We start from the raw sequence: 15,092 nt of genomic DNA on the forward strand, positions 1-15,092 counted from the left end.
GAAGCAGTCATTTCTGCAAAAGGATTCCCGACCAAGTATTGACTATTGAGTGCATAACTGAACATAATTATTTGAAGGTTGACTTTTTTTTTTGTGTGTTAATACACAAAAAAAAAAAAGTCAACCTTCAAATAATTATGTTCAGTATTCACTTCTTTTATTGGTCGGATGAAATATGCTAATTTTTTGAGACAGGAATTTTGGGTTTTCATGAGCTGTATGCCAAAATCATCAGTATTAAAACAATAAAAGACCTGAAATATTTCAGTTGGTGTGCAATGAATCTAAAATATATGAAAGTTTAATTTTTATCATTACATTATGGAAAATAATTAACTTTATCACAATATGCTAATTTTTTTAGAAGGACCTGTATGTAAGCTCACTGCGGGACAATCTGAAGCAAATATTTCCATTTGCTCTCAGTTTAATCTCGTTGCTATCTAGTTGAAACCATTGAGATATTAAAGTGGTCTAATTTGTGATTTGTCATTGCTGTGTGGCGCTCTATGCGTGAGGGACTCTCTCGGCTGACTGTTTCTTAGCTGTGATTGGATGTAGAGCAGAAACCCGGCTGCTACTCAGAAGGAGTGTTATGCTCAGGGCACTGGAGGTCACCGGGGCCACTGCTCCTCTGCCAACCCCGGGGCTCAGCTTGCAGAGACGGCCTGTCAAATTCAATACAGTAGAGCCTGCGAACCCACATGACATCCATAGTGCAGCTGGGCTGTGCAATACTCACACATTCATTCATTAAACCACCCACGTTTAATCATAGAAAAGCTACATTTACACAGTATTTGTGCTGTTAAATGTCAGTTTAGCCTGTTTTTGATTCGTTCATCCTTGAAATGTTATAATGCTTGGATAGATCTTGATTCAGTCTTGGTAATTAATCGTTGTAGGCACATATGTGTAAGTGCTTGTATTTTTACATTTTTGTTTAGCATGTGTGTGTGATCAGAGACAGTTAGCATGAGCGTCCACCTTTTCAGCCTTAATTAGACTCTGCAGTGTTCTCAGTTCAGTGTTCGGTATCGTCTACATTTCTCCTGCGTTTTCTGTGTTTGCATCTCTAACGATCTATATTAAAGACTCCCTTGAGTATTTTCCTGTTCGTGCGTATTGTTTACCACACCAGCCGTAGCATACAGTAGTTGAGCAATGGAGATAACTACAGATTTTAAGCTGTCAGCACAATATACTGCAAAATCTTAACATACGTATATAAACACATGACTGCAAAGTTGAGTGTTGGGGAGTCTGATTTCATGACATCATTCTCAGTTTCTATAGTAACAGCGACTACTCTGATTGGTGGACCTCTCTTCAGGATTTTGACTACTGTGATACTTCAGTTAGAATTGGGAAATTGAAATCACACTGACTTATTGTGAGGTCCTCGAACAGTTTGGAGTTATGAAAGGGGTCCTTGGTGTAAATACATTTTAGAAACCCTGATTTAAGGTGACTAGTGCCTGAGGATTGTCTATATCTGGTTAGCAATATGTGTGAATGTGTTTGCGTAAGAAAGAAACCATGGTTATGGTGACAATATGTCCTGATGTGACTGTGTGTGTGTGTGTAGTACAGCTCTCCTTGGCACATAGCTGTACAGTTGACTTTCATCAGTGTATTTACAGGGTTGTGATTGCGTTATAAAGCAGCCTTTAAATAGATACATCATCAGATATTACCGTCATCAGTCCACCGAATACAAATAAAAATCAGTCGTTGTCGAGAGTTTCTTCTGTCAGTTATGATCATGAATAATGAGTATTTTAGCTGTAATATTCAGCTCAAAGAAAACGCCCACAGTATTTTGGTAGCACAGAATGGAGAGAGAATGCTTTTGTTTGTGTGGTTAATCATGTGTCCTCCTTCTGTCCTACACTTGAATGGAAAAGAGAAATGATTGTCTCACACTTCAATTACCCGCCAGATCTGGCCTACTTTCACTGCACATATGGGGCTTGCCACTTCCATTTCCACAAACATATTCAATTTAAAACTTGTGGAAACCTTTAAATGAACTTCAATTTCCTGTGGAATAATACATCTGAAGTCTAATTTTAAAAAAAAAATGCTTTTTTATTAATCTTCTGGCCAAAAGTTTGGACTCATTTTATATTATAATAGCAGTCATCAACAATACAATATAATATGTTTTTGCTTTGTTAATTCATTTCCATTCTATAAATTGACCAAAATTGAATGAACAAATCAAACCCATCTTACATTTTAGCGTCTTCAAAGTCCTCAGGTGCATCCGGAAATGCTTTTTAACTACTTAGAGGTTGACATGTATGCTGGACACACTTGTTGCCTGTTTATCGAGTGCAATTCAATCCATTTGTTTAACTGAAATAACATACAGTAATATAAATTCTGTCAAAGGTGTCCAAACTTTTGATTGGTACTAGTGCATATGTTTCATTTAGCAGTCATGGTATTCAGTACATTGAAAAGTAGTTAAAAACATCCTTTCCATCCAGCCTTACAAAATAAACGTCTGACCCTCATTTTCCAGTCGACAGTGGCTGTCTTTGTCTGGGTCAGTAGCTTGGTGGTGTCGTTGTGGTGGGCCGATCGCATTACAGGTCTGTCGAGCACTGAGGAACCAACAGGTAGACCTGGAACGCCTTCACGGCAGGGCGAAATTAAACCCGGTGGGTCATCTTCTGTTTAAAGAGGCAGTCAAGGAGGTTCTCACCCCCACCCTGCTCCTCAACCCCCCTTAAGAGGCATTTATAGACAGGGACGCTGTGGGACCTGCCCCAGGGTCCAGTCTGGATGAATACAGCGATCATTGTGGAAGTAACGCGATTCCTGCCTCCATTAGTCTATGGAGACATTCTTCAGTGCACTGAACCAACCCAAGTTATAAAGCCTATTTTCAACATGGTGCCAAAGTGAGCTCAGAGCCATCTTTAAAGGAAAGATTTAATGAGGAATATGTATTGGTGAAATATCATACAGGTGGAGTTAAGCACACAATAGTTTAAAAACTATTTAAACTAACTTTTTTGGTACTGTCTATCTGTACCTCAGATATCTTATCTAAGTGACTTGTTGTCACTTGTTGTCGACACATGTAGGTATGTATGGTATGTATGTATATTATTTTATATTTAAAAAATTAATATTTTTCATTTATTGATTTTTTTTTTTTTTTTTTTACCAGAAATGTAGATCCAAAGTTGCTTGTTAAAAAGCAAACTTCTCTTTGCTGGTTCATATGAGGTTCCCTGCAGAGTTTTAGGCCATCTCATTGCCCTCTGTGTGGAATGCATTTCGCCATCTTCAAAGCCTCTTTGTTCATTGCCTGCTATGTTTTCCCTGACCTTACAGAACAGAGCAGATAGCAGCTTACCAACACACAGTGAAGACAGAGAGAGGAGGACATGGGGAATAAGGGGGTGAGAAAGAGGAAAACAATGGTGCTTTGTAGCCAGCCACCCATTTTGATTCTCTATCAGTCTGTGGTCTGTTTCCCGCCCTGAGACCATTCTGCAATCCCCCCTATCTGCATACAAAGCACAACATTTCATCACATGTGAGTGATTTCACATCTTAAAATTTGGCCAGTTTGCTTATTGCTCTAATGAAATTCCTCGGTTGTGTGTCTATTGATGTCAAGTCAAGTCACATTTATTTATATAGCGCTTTTTACAATACAGATTGTTTCAAAGAAGCTTTACAGAGATAACAGGAAAATAATGCAAAAAAGTTTGTTTCCAGAAGAAAATAGCGTCATAGTCAACTTACTTAAGTAAGTTCAGTGATGTTTCATTTTTGTTGTAAAAGAGTTATTAATTTAGTTCATTTACATATATAGCCGCTGTGGAGAAAACCGTGATGTCATCGTCCAGCTCAGTTCAGTTCTTGTATAATAGTGTCAATGCAGGCAGATCAATATTATTGTTGAATATTAAATTAAATGTTAAATTTGATGTCGCCTTCTAAGCAATGTAATACTAAGAATGTATTTAAATTGCAAATCAATAAAAACTCATAAAAGCAACGACCTAAAAAATGGGTAGCATTATACAATCTTTTCTTTTGTATACAATTTCTTTACAAAACAAGAATGACACTCTATTTAAAATTCACTGCAGTATATGTTACATGGTCCATGTTTAAAGTTACAGTACAAAATTATTCCCATGTTGCGAAATAATTTAATGATATTTTGTAGTGAAATTGATAAACTAATACCTGTGTAGGTGTTCAACTACATCTAATTGTTTTCTAATTGTTTTAGATTTCAGAATATGTTTAAATATGGTATTACTGTAGTTTTTTTGTTTAGTTTAGCCTTAGAGTTTTGAAAAGAGTATGTAAACACGTGCAAATTAGCCTGTAGGTAAATAGCGTTTTTGCTGTGTTTGTGTCTAAGTGAGAAAAGAACGTCATATGTCATTTGAAATATGTAATCATTCAATGCATTTCGTGTCAAAGTAGTGATAAATGATCCACAGTTTAGCCCACATAGACTGCTGTTGTGATCACTGTGTGAAGAGTTTTGAAAAAGTGACCTAAGGAGTAAATCAGGAGTGTGTTGAAGCATTGATACTCTTCATGTGCAGCAGCAGCACCCACAGACTCATCTTTGTATGGTGCATACATTTATGCACAAATCCAAAAGAGTGATTCACACATTTTGATGCAACATGATAAAAAGCCTTCCTGTTTGCGCTATTGTTGCATAAGTCAATCATGGCTTTTGTCCCAGACTGCAGTGAAAGCCTAGCATGATAGAAGACGGTGCTGCCAATGTTCAGCTGCTCCCACAGTAGCCATGAGCGCACCAAATGAAGAAAGACCCATTAGGATGTGTGAATCATGAATAGGTACTAATAGAGGGCTGTTTTTTCCTTGAAGTGTCTCTCAGTCTAATTAAGGAGAGCTCACAGTCACCCTTGTTTGTTTGAAATGCTTTGCCAACTGTGTCAGACGAAGGTTCCTCTGGATTTATTCACCGAGTTGCATAACAAAAGTGCTGTCTTCCTGAATAGACCTGCAGCAGTATGATGTTGCCTCGCAGTTCTCAATAAAACTATGCAAGAGTAAGAGAACATTCCCAAAGCGAGGCAATTAAAGTATCCTAACGGAAGTATCCTCACCCAGCTGTGAGGAATATGCATTTTGTAATTGTGCTGTAGTGCTGCCCCCTTCTGGCACTCCGGAGAGTAGCTTTTGGTTACGGCCATAGACAACTATTCACATTGAGGGGAACATGTTCTTTTACATATTATGGTCCCATTTTTCCTTTTCTGGCCTGATATAATTTGTGTTGTTTATTCATTAGGGCAGGGGTCCTTTGTGCATATGCAGCCAATCAGAACCTGAGTTCTCAGCTGAAGAGCGTGAGGAGGCTGGTGAAGAGTAACCTAAGAGACCTGCACACCTTCGCCAATCAGACCCCTGCAGTGAGTAATACAACCATAACCAACATACACTATTATACTGTGATAGATAGACGGATGGATGGATTGATTGATTGATTGATTGATTGATGGATAGATGGATAGACAGATAGATGGATGGATGGATGGATAAATTGATGATGGATGGATAGACAGACAGATAGATTGATTGATCAATAAATTGATGATGGATGGATGGATGGATAGATGGATAGACAGATGGATAGACAGATGGATGATGGATGGATGGATAAATTGATGGATGGATGACAGACAGATAGATAGATTGATTGATCGATAAATTGATGATGGATGGATGGATGGATGGATGGATAGGTGGATGGATGGATGGATGGATGGATGGATGGATGGATGGATGGATGGATGGATGGATGGATGGATGGATGGATGGATGGATGGATGGATGGATGGATGGATAGATAGATAGATGGTTAACTGGTTGCTTGAAACAATGGTCAACTGAACAGTTCAGAGATCATTATATGTGCATTTTTGACTGCATAATGCTGCTATTGACCGAAAGTATTCTTTTAGTAGATGTTTTAGAATTGGTGAGTGATGACTTGACAGCTAAATATATTGATGTGTTAATGTCTTCCACAGCAAATTGATTACCTGATCTCTCAGTATGGCACCGTGAAGCACCATGTGCTGTATGACCTGGAGAGTAAGTTTGCTACAGGTCCTCTTTAGAGGAATAGAAGGTGTTGCTGATGTGAGGACTGATGTTGTGGTGTGTCTTCAGATGTAGGTCTTCTCTTGGGTGGAAGGATACATGAGGAGTTGGGAAAAGACGTGCAGCCCTCCCTCGACGCTGCTCTCAGCATGACTGGAAGTATGTCACTCGCTTTTGTTTTTTCTTTCTTCTCTTGTTTTCACCTTTTCTGGGAAAACTGTATATTGTAATATATCATATATCAAATGAGAATATAATGTTGATATACAATACGTTGGTTTTGGTAGTGTCTTATTTCACTGTTTTGTCTTTGATTTGTTAGTCAAAGTGGAGAAAGCCATTAAAGGTAAAGTGGTAATACACCCTGACTGGTCCTTCCCGTGACCTTCTATCTGTAACAAAGTTGTGATTGACTCCTTTTTCTTTCCCAACAAAACCTGGCCCAGTTATTTTCCCATGTGTATTGTTGTATCCTTCCTTGGTGGAACCTGCCCATCCCGTGTCTTAAAACCAAGATATCTGAACGGTTATGAAATACATTGACAGATGCAAAGCCAACAATGTCATCTCACCTCAATGGATAATATTTATTATAGCATTATTAAAGGGGACATATCATGAAAATCTGACTTTTTTTCCGCGTTTAAGTGCAATAATCGGGTCCCCGGTGCTTCTACCAACCCAGAAAGCTTGAAAAGTGACAACCCAGTAACTTTGTTTTTGTAAGCCTTTCTCTGCAAGCATGTCAAAAAATAAGCCGATCATATTTAGCTCCCCTTCTGACGTAAGGGGATCTTATTATAATATTACCACCGGTTAAACCACACGTTTTCACCCACGGAGCCGCCGTTCAGTGTAACCACTTCAAACGCAATGGCGAAAGTTCGAGCAAAGCATGCAAACTGTTCTGTCGTTGCTGCACAGACGAGCACAGAACACTATATGACCAAAAAATGTCACAGCTGTCTTATAAAGACCTCAGGGAACTGTCAACTTGTGTAAAAGTTAAACATGATGTACATGCAAGTCGATGAGATTCATCAATGTAACTCCACAACAACTATGTACATAAATGTATTCACTAACCATTCAGAAACGTCCAGGTGCGTCTAAAAGTTGCAACCTCTTCATGAGTGTCTCCGTAAGGCTGCACTCCGCTACTGGTTATTTCTGAGATTTTGGATGAGTGAGATTCGCGTGTTTTGTTATTTCCGGAGTATCTGAAGCTCGTGTTAAAGTCCCCATGAATTCAAAATTGACCATACTTACTTTGTTTGCCTAAATTGATCGTTTTGTGGTGAACAATTCATCCATGCAAGTCAATCCACACAAAAAAAATTTTTGGCTTCGTAATCTTTAATCAAAATCTGAAATTTCCCCTCCCCTCTGCGTTGGAGGACCTTGCCTGATGACGTAGGTTTCACGGTTTGGGCGTCTTCTTAACATCCGTAATCACGCCCCTCCAACTGACAGTAGACAGGCTGAATGAAAACACCTACTTTTCTAGATCCAATCAGGTGCTATTTGGGGAAAAAGCCACGCCCACCATTTTGCCTCATTTAGTATTCCGTTTCTCTCGGAAATACGTCACAACACTGGAGAAAAGTCGTTTGCAACTTCCGGTTCACGGGGACTTTAAGGATTGGCCGTCTTCTGAACAGAGGTCGGGGACAAGCAGCTCATTTGCATTTAAAGGGACATACACAAACGGCACGTTTTTGCTTACACCCAAAAAGAGGCAAATTTGGCAAGCTATAATAAATTATCTGTGGGGTATTTTCATTTTTGAGCTGAAAATTCACAGACACATTCTGGGGACACCATTACATCTTGTGAAAAGGGGCATAATGTCACATTTAAATCAAAGAAGCATGTGTGGATTTTGTGTCCAAAATCTTCTGAATTATTTGTGCCTTGGTTACTGAGCAGTCTCTATTTTGAATGTTCATTTGTGTTTCTTTGCTCATTTGTTCCCTCTCTTAGCAATGCGAGACACCAAGGATGCTCTAGAGAATGTGAATTTGACCTTGGAGACTTTGCAGGAAGGAACGGTCAAACTGCAGGCTAACCTCAGCCTGGTGCGCGGCAGCCTTAGCAACGTCCTGAACGATCCTCTCTGCAAAGATGTGCGCTCGTCGGAGATTTGTCGCAACATACTTATCACCCTTCCCAGGCTAGAAATTGCAGCCAACTACTCATCGGTATGAAAATGATTTCTCATCTTTTTTTCCTACGTAGTGTTACCACAGTGGTTGACAGAAGTTTTTTTAAAGTAGAAAATAAGCAGAAAACCAAAACGCATGGCTGTTTTTTGTTGATTTTAGTTGCCTGATGTGACCGAACAGTTAGACAAAGTGAACGAAGTTCTGAAGACGGATCTCAGCCAGATTGTGGAAAAGGTACTTTTATCCAGTTTTCACATGAGGTGTTTGCATAGATTCAGGACAGAAAGTATTATATTTCAGAGTACAATAGGATATTCAACAAGAGACAAAAATTTAATTTTATCCAAAAGTTTGGGGTCAGTATTTTTTTTTTTTTAAAGCTGCAGTCCGTAGCTTTTTTTGGGTAAAAAATTATCCAAAATACATATTTGAGAAAATACATAACCAGCCAGTGTTCAAAACTATCTGCTTGCCTTAGCTCGATTCAAAGCGGTACGCTTGTAATAATGTTTTTAATTCCAGTGGTACTGGTGGATTTCCGCGGGAGATTCGAGCATGTCTTTGCGTCATTACGTCACATCTGTACACATAAAGAAGGAGTCTCAGCTAGTAGGCTATATTGAGTCATTACGTCACATCTGTACACATAAAGAAGGTTCTCGGCTAGTAGGCTATATTGAATCATTACGTCACATCTGTACACATAAAGAAGGTTCTCGGCTAGTAGGCTATATTGAGTCATTACGTCACATCTGTACACATAAAGAAGGTTCTCGGCTAGTAGGCTATATTGAGTCATTACGTCACATCTGTACACATAAAGAAGGAGTCTCGGCTAGTAGGCTATATTGAATCATTACGTCACATCTGTACACATAAAGAAGGAGTCTCAGCTAATAGGCTATATTGAATCATTACGTCACATCTGCACACATAAAGAAGGTTCTCGGCTAGTAGGCTATATTGCGTGTGAGGATGTTGGAGGTGGAGATTTATAGCCTTTTCTCACAGCACTTGATATAATTAAACTTATCAATTTGATGGCGGATCCAGAAAGGTTCAAACGACAATCACCAGTGACAACATATTCACCCGCTGTAAAATGCAAAAGACTTCGTTCGGACTTTGGAGTGGCTACAGAAAAAAAGAGACTGCAACCGACCCATGAGAAAACAAGGACACATATTGGAAGGACATTACATGTAGTCACGCAATGCTGACGTTGTTAACATTAACAATTTGAGAACAAAGTATAATTTGCACGGTTTTGCGTGATATGATAAGCGATTTTTAGATTTAATCAGCGCGATTTACTGCAATGTCAGAACCAGAACAAAGGTGGATGTTTCTTACTTGTTCAGATGACATTTTCCGGTGAAAATTCTTATGTTGGTCATACTTCCAAAAAGAATAATCTGTGATTCTGAATGCCAGTATCCACATCGGCGCGGTGATCGACAGCCTCACACTCTCCTCAAACATTGTGTTCATCCGCACTGTGCCGTGTCGAAGCACAACTCACGTAAAGTTGATAAATCCGCGAATGACTGCAATTGCAGATTTCGAACAGAGATGGCGACAAACAGGAAAAACTACGGACTGCAGCTTTAAAGGTCTCCTGACATGGGGTTATTTTATTATTTTATAATGTTTCCTGGGTTGCCCTTATAATGTTAGTATGTTTTTTAGATCAAAAGCATTCATAATTTAGAAATAAAAGGCAATTTTCCTAGCCTGATTTTAGCCTCTGATTTGAACGCTCTGTTTGAAGGGGCGTGTCGGTGTGGGATTCAGTGGAACCGCGGCCACTGCTGTGATTGGCTGACATGCTTGCATATGAAATAGCTACATATTACATGTGAAACTCTCTCGAAAACTTTTACTACAGCTATTATACGTTTTTACTATTACAGCTATCGAGATTAACGAATCGTGAGAAGTTTTTAAAGTATTTAGATCTATTCCCATCACGTAAAATGTTGCCGTGATGAGCATTGAGCAAGCAGATGACAGTCTGTTGATCGCGAGACTGAAGATCTTATCATTGCAACGCAGTTTCTGCACTCTCTCTAATGCTTTCACCAATGCAAACACGATGATGTACATACAGTAAGAGCTTCGTTGTGCAGTGTAACGTGCGTCATTGATTTCATAACGAGTTGTCCAGATAAACTCGCGCTTTGTGGAAAGATTGTTCTTTGATCGCTTTCTGTATAATTTGTTCAGAATTTAAATAAGATTATTTTCATCCTACTAAAAGAAACGATGTGAAGTTGATATTTTAGTCACTGGCTTGACTTACTGATGCATAAACAGTATTGAACGATTTTGAGAGAAAGATTACCTGTCTGAACTTGAACAATTAGGCTACACATCAGAAATTGTTGCTTGGTAGCTCGATCGATTTATTTTCAGACGTTCATCGAGTTGAGGAAACAGTCGTCGGTGAAATGTTTGGACCATACAAAACTTTGGGAAGTTGTGTCGGCGCATTTCCAGAGAAAATAAAATTAACCCATTGTTTCTTCAGAGGCTCGGATGAAGGAACTAAAAAATACTTTTGTGTTCATTTGTACATCCGAACACTGATCAACTGCCATGCTTCGCTCGTTTGCAAGCCATGATATCTCTCGAGGAAAAACTCAAATCGCGCCGGCGCGTTCGTACTTCCTGTTCCTAGCTCGTTTTCTCATGGGCGAGCCAAATTCTCCGGGCGGGCAAAGCAGAGAAAGGGGAGGTAACCTTTCCTCGTTATGACGTCATAACGAGGAGATTCAAGATCAGCGCGTCTGAGCTGCAGAGAAGAGAAAAATAGCCAAAGCTCGGTTTACACCGATTGAAAATTCTAGACACGAGGGGACCAAATACAGGCTAGGGGAACTAATATTAATGTTAAAAAAACCTCAGAAAGTGAAAATTTCATGTCAGGGGACCTTTAAGAAATCGAAGCTTTTATTCAGCAGGGACACATTTAGTTGATCAAAAACAAAGACATCACAAAAGATTTATTTTTCAGAAAGAAAATTCTTGAGCACCAAATCAGCATGTTAGAATGATTTCTGAAGGATCATGTGACACTGAAGACTGGAGTTATGATCCTGAAAATTCAACTTTGCATCACAGGAATAAATTACATTATAAAATGTGTTTTATTTTTTAACAAATAAATGTAGCCTTGGCGAGCATAAGAAACTTCTTTCAAAAATATGAAAAAAAATCTTACCAACCCCAAGCTTTTGAACAGTATTATATGTACATTCAGTATTTTTTTATACAAAATTACAAATACATTTTTTAATTGTTTACAGCAAGACCAGGAAGGTATATAGAAATAAATAAGGTTTTGAATGATCTGCTTTGCTTTTCATCTGTGCCACACAGGGGTTTACATCATTCAATGACACTCCCACCATGGTAACAGATCAAACCCGAAATATTGTTGAAGGTGAGTTCAGAGATCAAATGCAGATTAGAATTCAGATCTCCCCAAAGATTGATACAAAATCTCCTTTCAGTAATTTGTAAAAATATTTTTCGACTTTTAATAAATTTAAACACTTTACAATAGCTAACATGAACTAACAAGGAAGAATACTTTTATACCATTTATTAATCTAGGTTAATGTTCATTTCTACATATACTGTACTAATACATTTTTAACATTTGAAGTTAACCTAGTACACTACTGTCCAAAACTTTTTTAAAGAAATGAAAAATCTTATTCTGCAAGAATGACAGTAAAAACATTTATATTGTTACAAATTTCTATTTCAAATAAATGCTGTTATTTTTAACTTTTTATTTATCAAAAATGATTTCCATAAAATATTTAAGCAGCATAATTGTTTTCAACATTGATAATAAATGTTTCTTGAGCACCAAATCAGCATATTAGAGTGGTTTCTGAAGGATCATGTGACACTGAAGACTGGAGTAATGATGCTGAAAATTCAGCTTTGACATCAGAGGAATAAATTACATTTTTTTTTAATATTAATATATATATAAAGCAGCAAAATAGTAATAATATTTAACAATGTCTTACTGTTTTTTTGATCAAATAAACTGACCCAAAACTTTGTAACAATAGTTCAAATTATATGAATAAACGCTGTAGAAAATTGTACTAATGTTAGCAAATTTTAACTTTTTGTAAAATGTTATCATTTAAACATTCCCATAGTGAAAATTGAATCATTTAATTGATTTAATTAACACATGACTTGTATTATAAATGATATGTACCTAGATAATATTTAGCATGTTAATTCTTTGTAAGGCCTGAGGATGATGGGCATCACCAGCTTTTATTCCTTGCTACCGTCACCTTTGGCTTGCTCACCCAGACACAGACAATAAAACAAAATTCTCTGAAAATACCATGGATTATGAGAAGCACTTGACAAATACTAAACATACGGTTGTGTCTGGTTGTTCTCCTGTAGGGGTGAAGGTTCTGCTGGAAGACATTGGGTCTAACATCACCACTTTCACCAAGCTCTTCCCGGTTCACAGCTCTCTGACCAACTTCACCAAAATGATTACTCACACACACTCACAGATCGAGGACATCTACCCACAGATCGATCAGATGGATTTCTACAGGTACTTCACAAGCTCTCATCATCATCATCACATTTATTTTTATAGCGCTTTTCACAATACAGATCGTTTCAAAGCAGCTTTACAGAGATAACAGGAAAAAATGCAACAAAGTTTGTTTCCAGAAGAAAAAAGCATCACAGTCCAGCTTAAGTAAGTTCAGGGATGTTTCATTTTTGTTGTAAAAAAGTTATTAATTTAGTTACTTCATTTATATATATATAGCCGCTCTGGAGAAAACCGTGATGTCAACGTCCAGCTCAGTTCAGTTCTCATATAATGGTGTCATTGCAGGCAGATCAATATTATTGTTGAATATTAAATTACACAACTTCAAACTCTCTCTCTCTTCTTTGTTTTTCGAGGTAAAAAGTCTTCCATGTGACCTTGACGTTGTTCATAATGTTTTGTCTTCAGGTGGATCTGTTGTATTACCCTGTGCTGTATGGTTGTGCTTATCCTCGCCTTCAATTTTCTGGGATTGTTGTGTGGTATTCTGGGATTTGACAGGCACGCTTCTCCAACCACACGTGGATGTGTCTCTAACACAGGAGGCAACCTGCTCATGGCGTGAGTTTGAGTGTAATATCAGTCTCTAAACCCATCAAATGGATGTGGTATAAAACAGACTTGTCTGCACTCACTCATTCACACACTCTTCCTGTGTTTCTCAGTGGTGTGGGATTCAGCTTCCTGTTCTCTTGGGTGCTCATGGGAGTGATAACAGCTCTGTTCTTGGCAGGGGGGAATCTTGAGAAGCTTGTTTGTGAACCCTTCCAAACCCGACAGCTTTTCAAGGTAAGAGAAATGACACGGCATCTCGCAGTACGGTTCATAAACAATAAAGGCCTGAGACCACATTTAAAACCAGGAAATAAATAGGGTTTTAGGATTTTAAAACATTTAAGTTATGATGCAAAATTATTAAGGATTACTTGAGATTCTGCATTTTTCTAGGTCACTCATCGAATAAATGAATGTGCAGCATTGATCATGTGAACTGACAGTCAGATGTTTTTGCATTCTGAAATTCATGTTCATGTTTTCAATTCATCATTCCCCTTAGATTAAAATAAAATAATAATAAATATTATATTATACTGTATATTATATTATATTATTATAACACTTTGCAATAAGGACTCATTAGCATAAAATGTATTAACCTTTGTTAATGTTAAATTGCTCATGTTAGTTCACAGTGCATTAACTAATTCTGGCAAATATAACTTTGGATTTGAATAATGTATTAGTAAATGCTAAAATTAACAATAACTAAGATCAATAACTGCAGTAGAAGTATTGTTTATTGTTAGTTCATGTTAACTAATGTAGTTAACTAATGTTAATGAATGAAACCTTAATGTAAAGTGTTACCTACTATTATATTAAATAATATAATATATGTTCCATTTAAACTTTTCCCTTATATTTTCATGTTGATAATATAATTTGTAATTAATTTAGTTTAAATTTGTTTTAAATGAGTGAAATACAAAGCTAAAGGACTAATAAATACAAGGAAAAAATCTGTCTCATTTAGTGTGATCATGTTCTTTGTAGGTGTTAGATACGCCCAACCTTGTCAACTCTGCTTGGAGAAACTTCATACCAGGATACCTGTACAATGACCCTGAGATTGACCTTACAGCATATTCTCTTTACAGGTAACCTTTTCATGTATATCTAATCAAACTGAAGATTTATATTACTCTAATAACGACTGTTTTAAAGTGCTGTAAGGATTTTTATTTCAAAATATTCAAATTTTGAACTCAACATAACAGACCACATCTATATAAAAGTCTTTATGAATTTTATGAACAGACAAATGTATGAATTTTAGTGCACTAAAAACTAAATATTAAATCAAATGGCATATGCAAACAAATGATGCTTGACATTTTCTCAGAACCAACTTTTCTGAGCCATCTTACAATAGAATTGTCTTTGTTCGTAGTCCAGCAGATGGCAGCAGAGTATGGTTTGAATGCTTTCCCTTTTTCTCTCCTTTCTCAGTAACTGTAAGGACAACAGAGGGATTTACTCAGCTCTTCATCTGGATAAGATCTTCAACATCTCAGCCTTCTTTAACACCAGTGTGGTGAGTGGATCAAAGGCTTATCTCACGAGAACACGAAAATCACAGCTAAATATGCAGTAGCTTTCAAAATCCCACTCTGAGATTAGTGATGTTA

The 15,092-nt window shown here is 37.5% G+C and overlaps 1 protein-coding gene across 14 annotated transcripts in view; it reads left to right on the forward strand.

Annotated features, from left to right (window-relative positions):
* The window catches only part of prom1a (prominin 1a), a 70,596-nt gene that overhangs the window by 44,123 nt on the left and 11,381 nt on the right, over positions 1-15,092 (forward strand). For 9 of the 14 annotated variants that reach the window (XM_056257248.1, XM_056257251.1, XM_056257260.1 and 6 more), the window contains 12 exons: positions 5,312-5,432; positions 6,054-6,117; positions 6,196-6,285; positions 6,449-6,472; positions 8,110-8,327; positions 8,451-8,525; positions 11,673-11,736; positions 12,738-12,897; positions 13,312-13,464; positions 13,569-13,692; positions 14,458-14,561; positions 14,914-14,998. In XM_056257248.1, the coding sequence (XP_056113223.1) occupies positions 5,312-5,432; positions 6,054-6,117; positions 6,196-6,285; positions 6,449-6,472; positions 8,110-8,327; positions 8,451-8,525; positions 11,673-11,736; positions 12,738-12,897; positions 13,312-13,464; positions 13,569-13,692; positions 14,458-14,561; positions 14,914-14,998 (1,282 nt within the window). The remainder of the gene's footprint in view (positions 1-5,311; positions 5,433-6,053; positions 6,118-6,195; positions 6,286-6,448; positions 6,473-8,109; positions 8,328-8,450; positions 8,526-11,672; positions 11,737-12,737; positions 12,898-13,311; positions 13,465-13,568; positions 13,693-14,457; positions 14,562-14,913; positions 14,999-15,092) is intronic. The other 5 variants (XM_056257250.1, XM_056257253.1, XM_056257254.1 and 2 more) reach the window with 1 other exon arrangement.

The sequence above is a fragment of the Rhinichthys klamathensis genome, unplaced genomic scaffold (assembly GCF_029890125.1).
Source record: "Rhinichthys klamathensis goyatoka isolate OS25496 unplaced genomic scaffold, OSU_Roscu_1.1 h1tg000136l_1, whole genome shotgun sequence".
In the NCBI taxonomy this organism is placed as follows: Eukaryota; Metazoa; Chordata; class Actinopteri; order Cypriniformes; family Leuciscidae; genus Rhinichthys; species Rhinichthys klamathensis.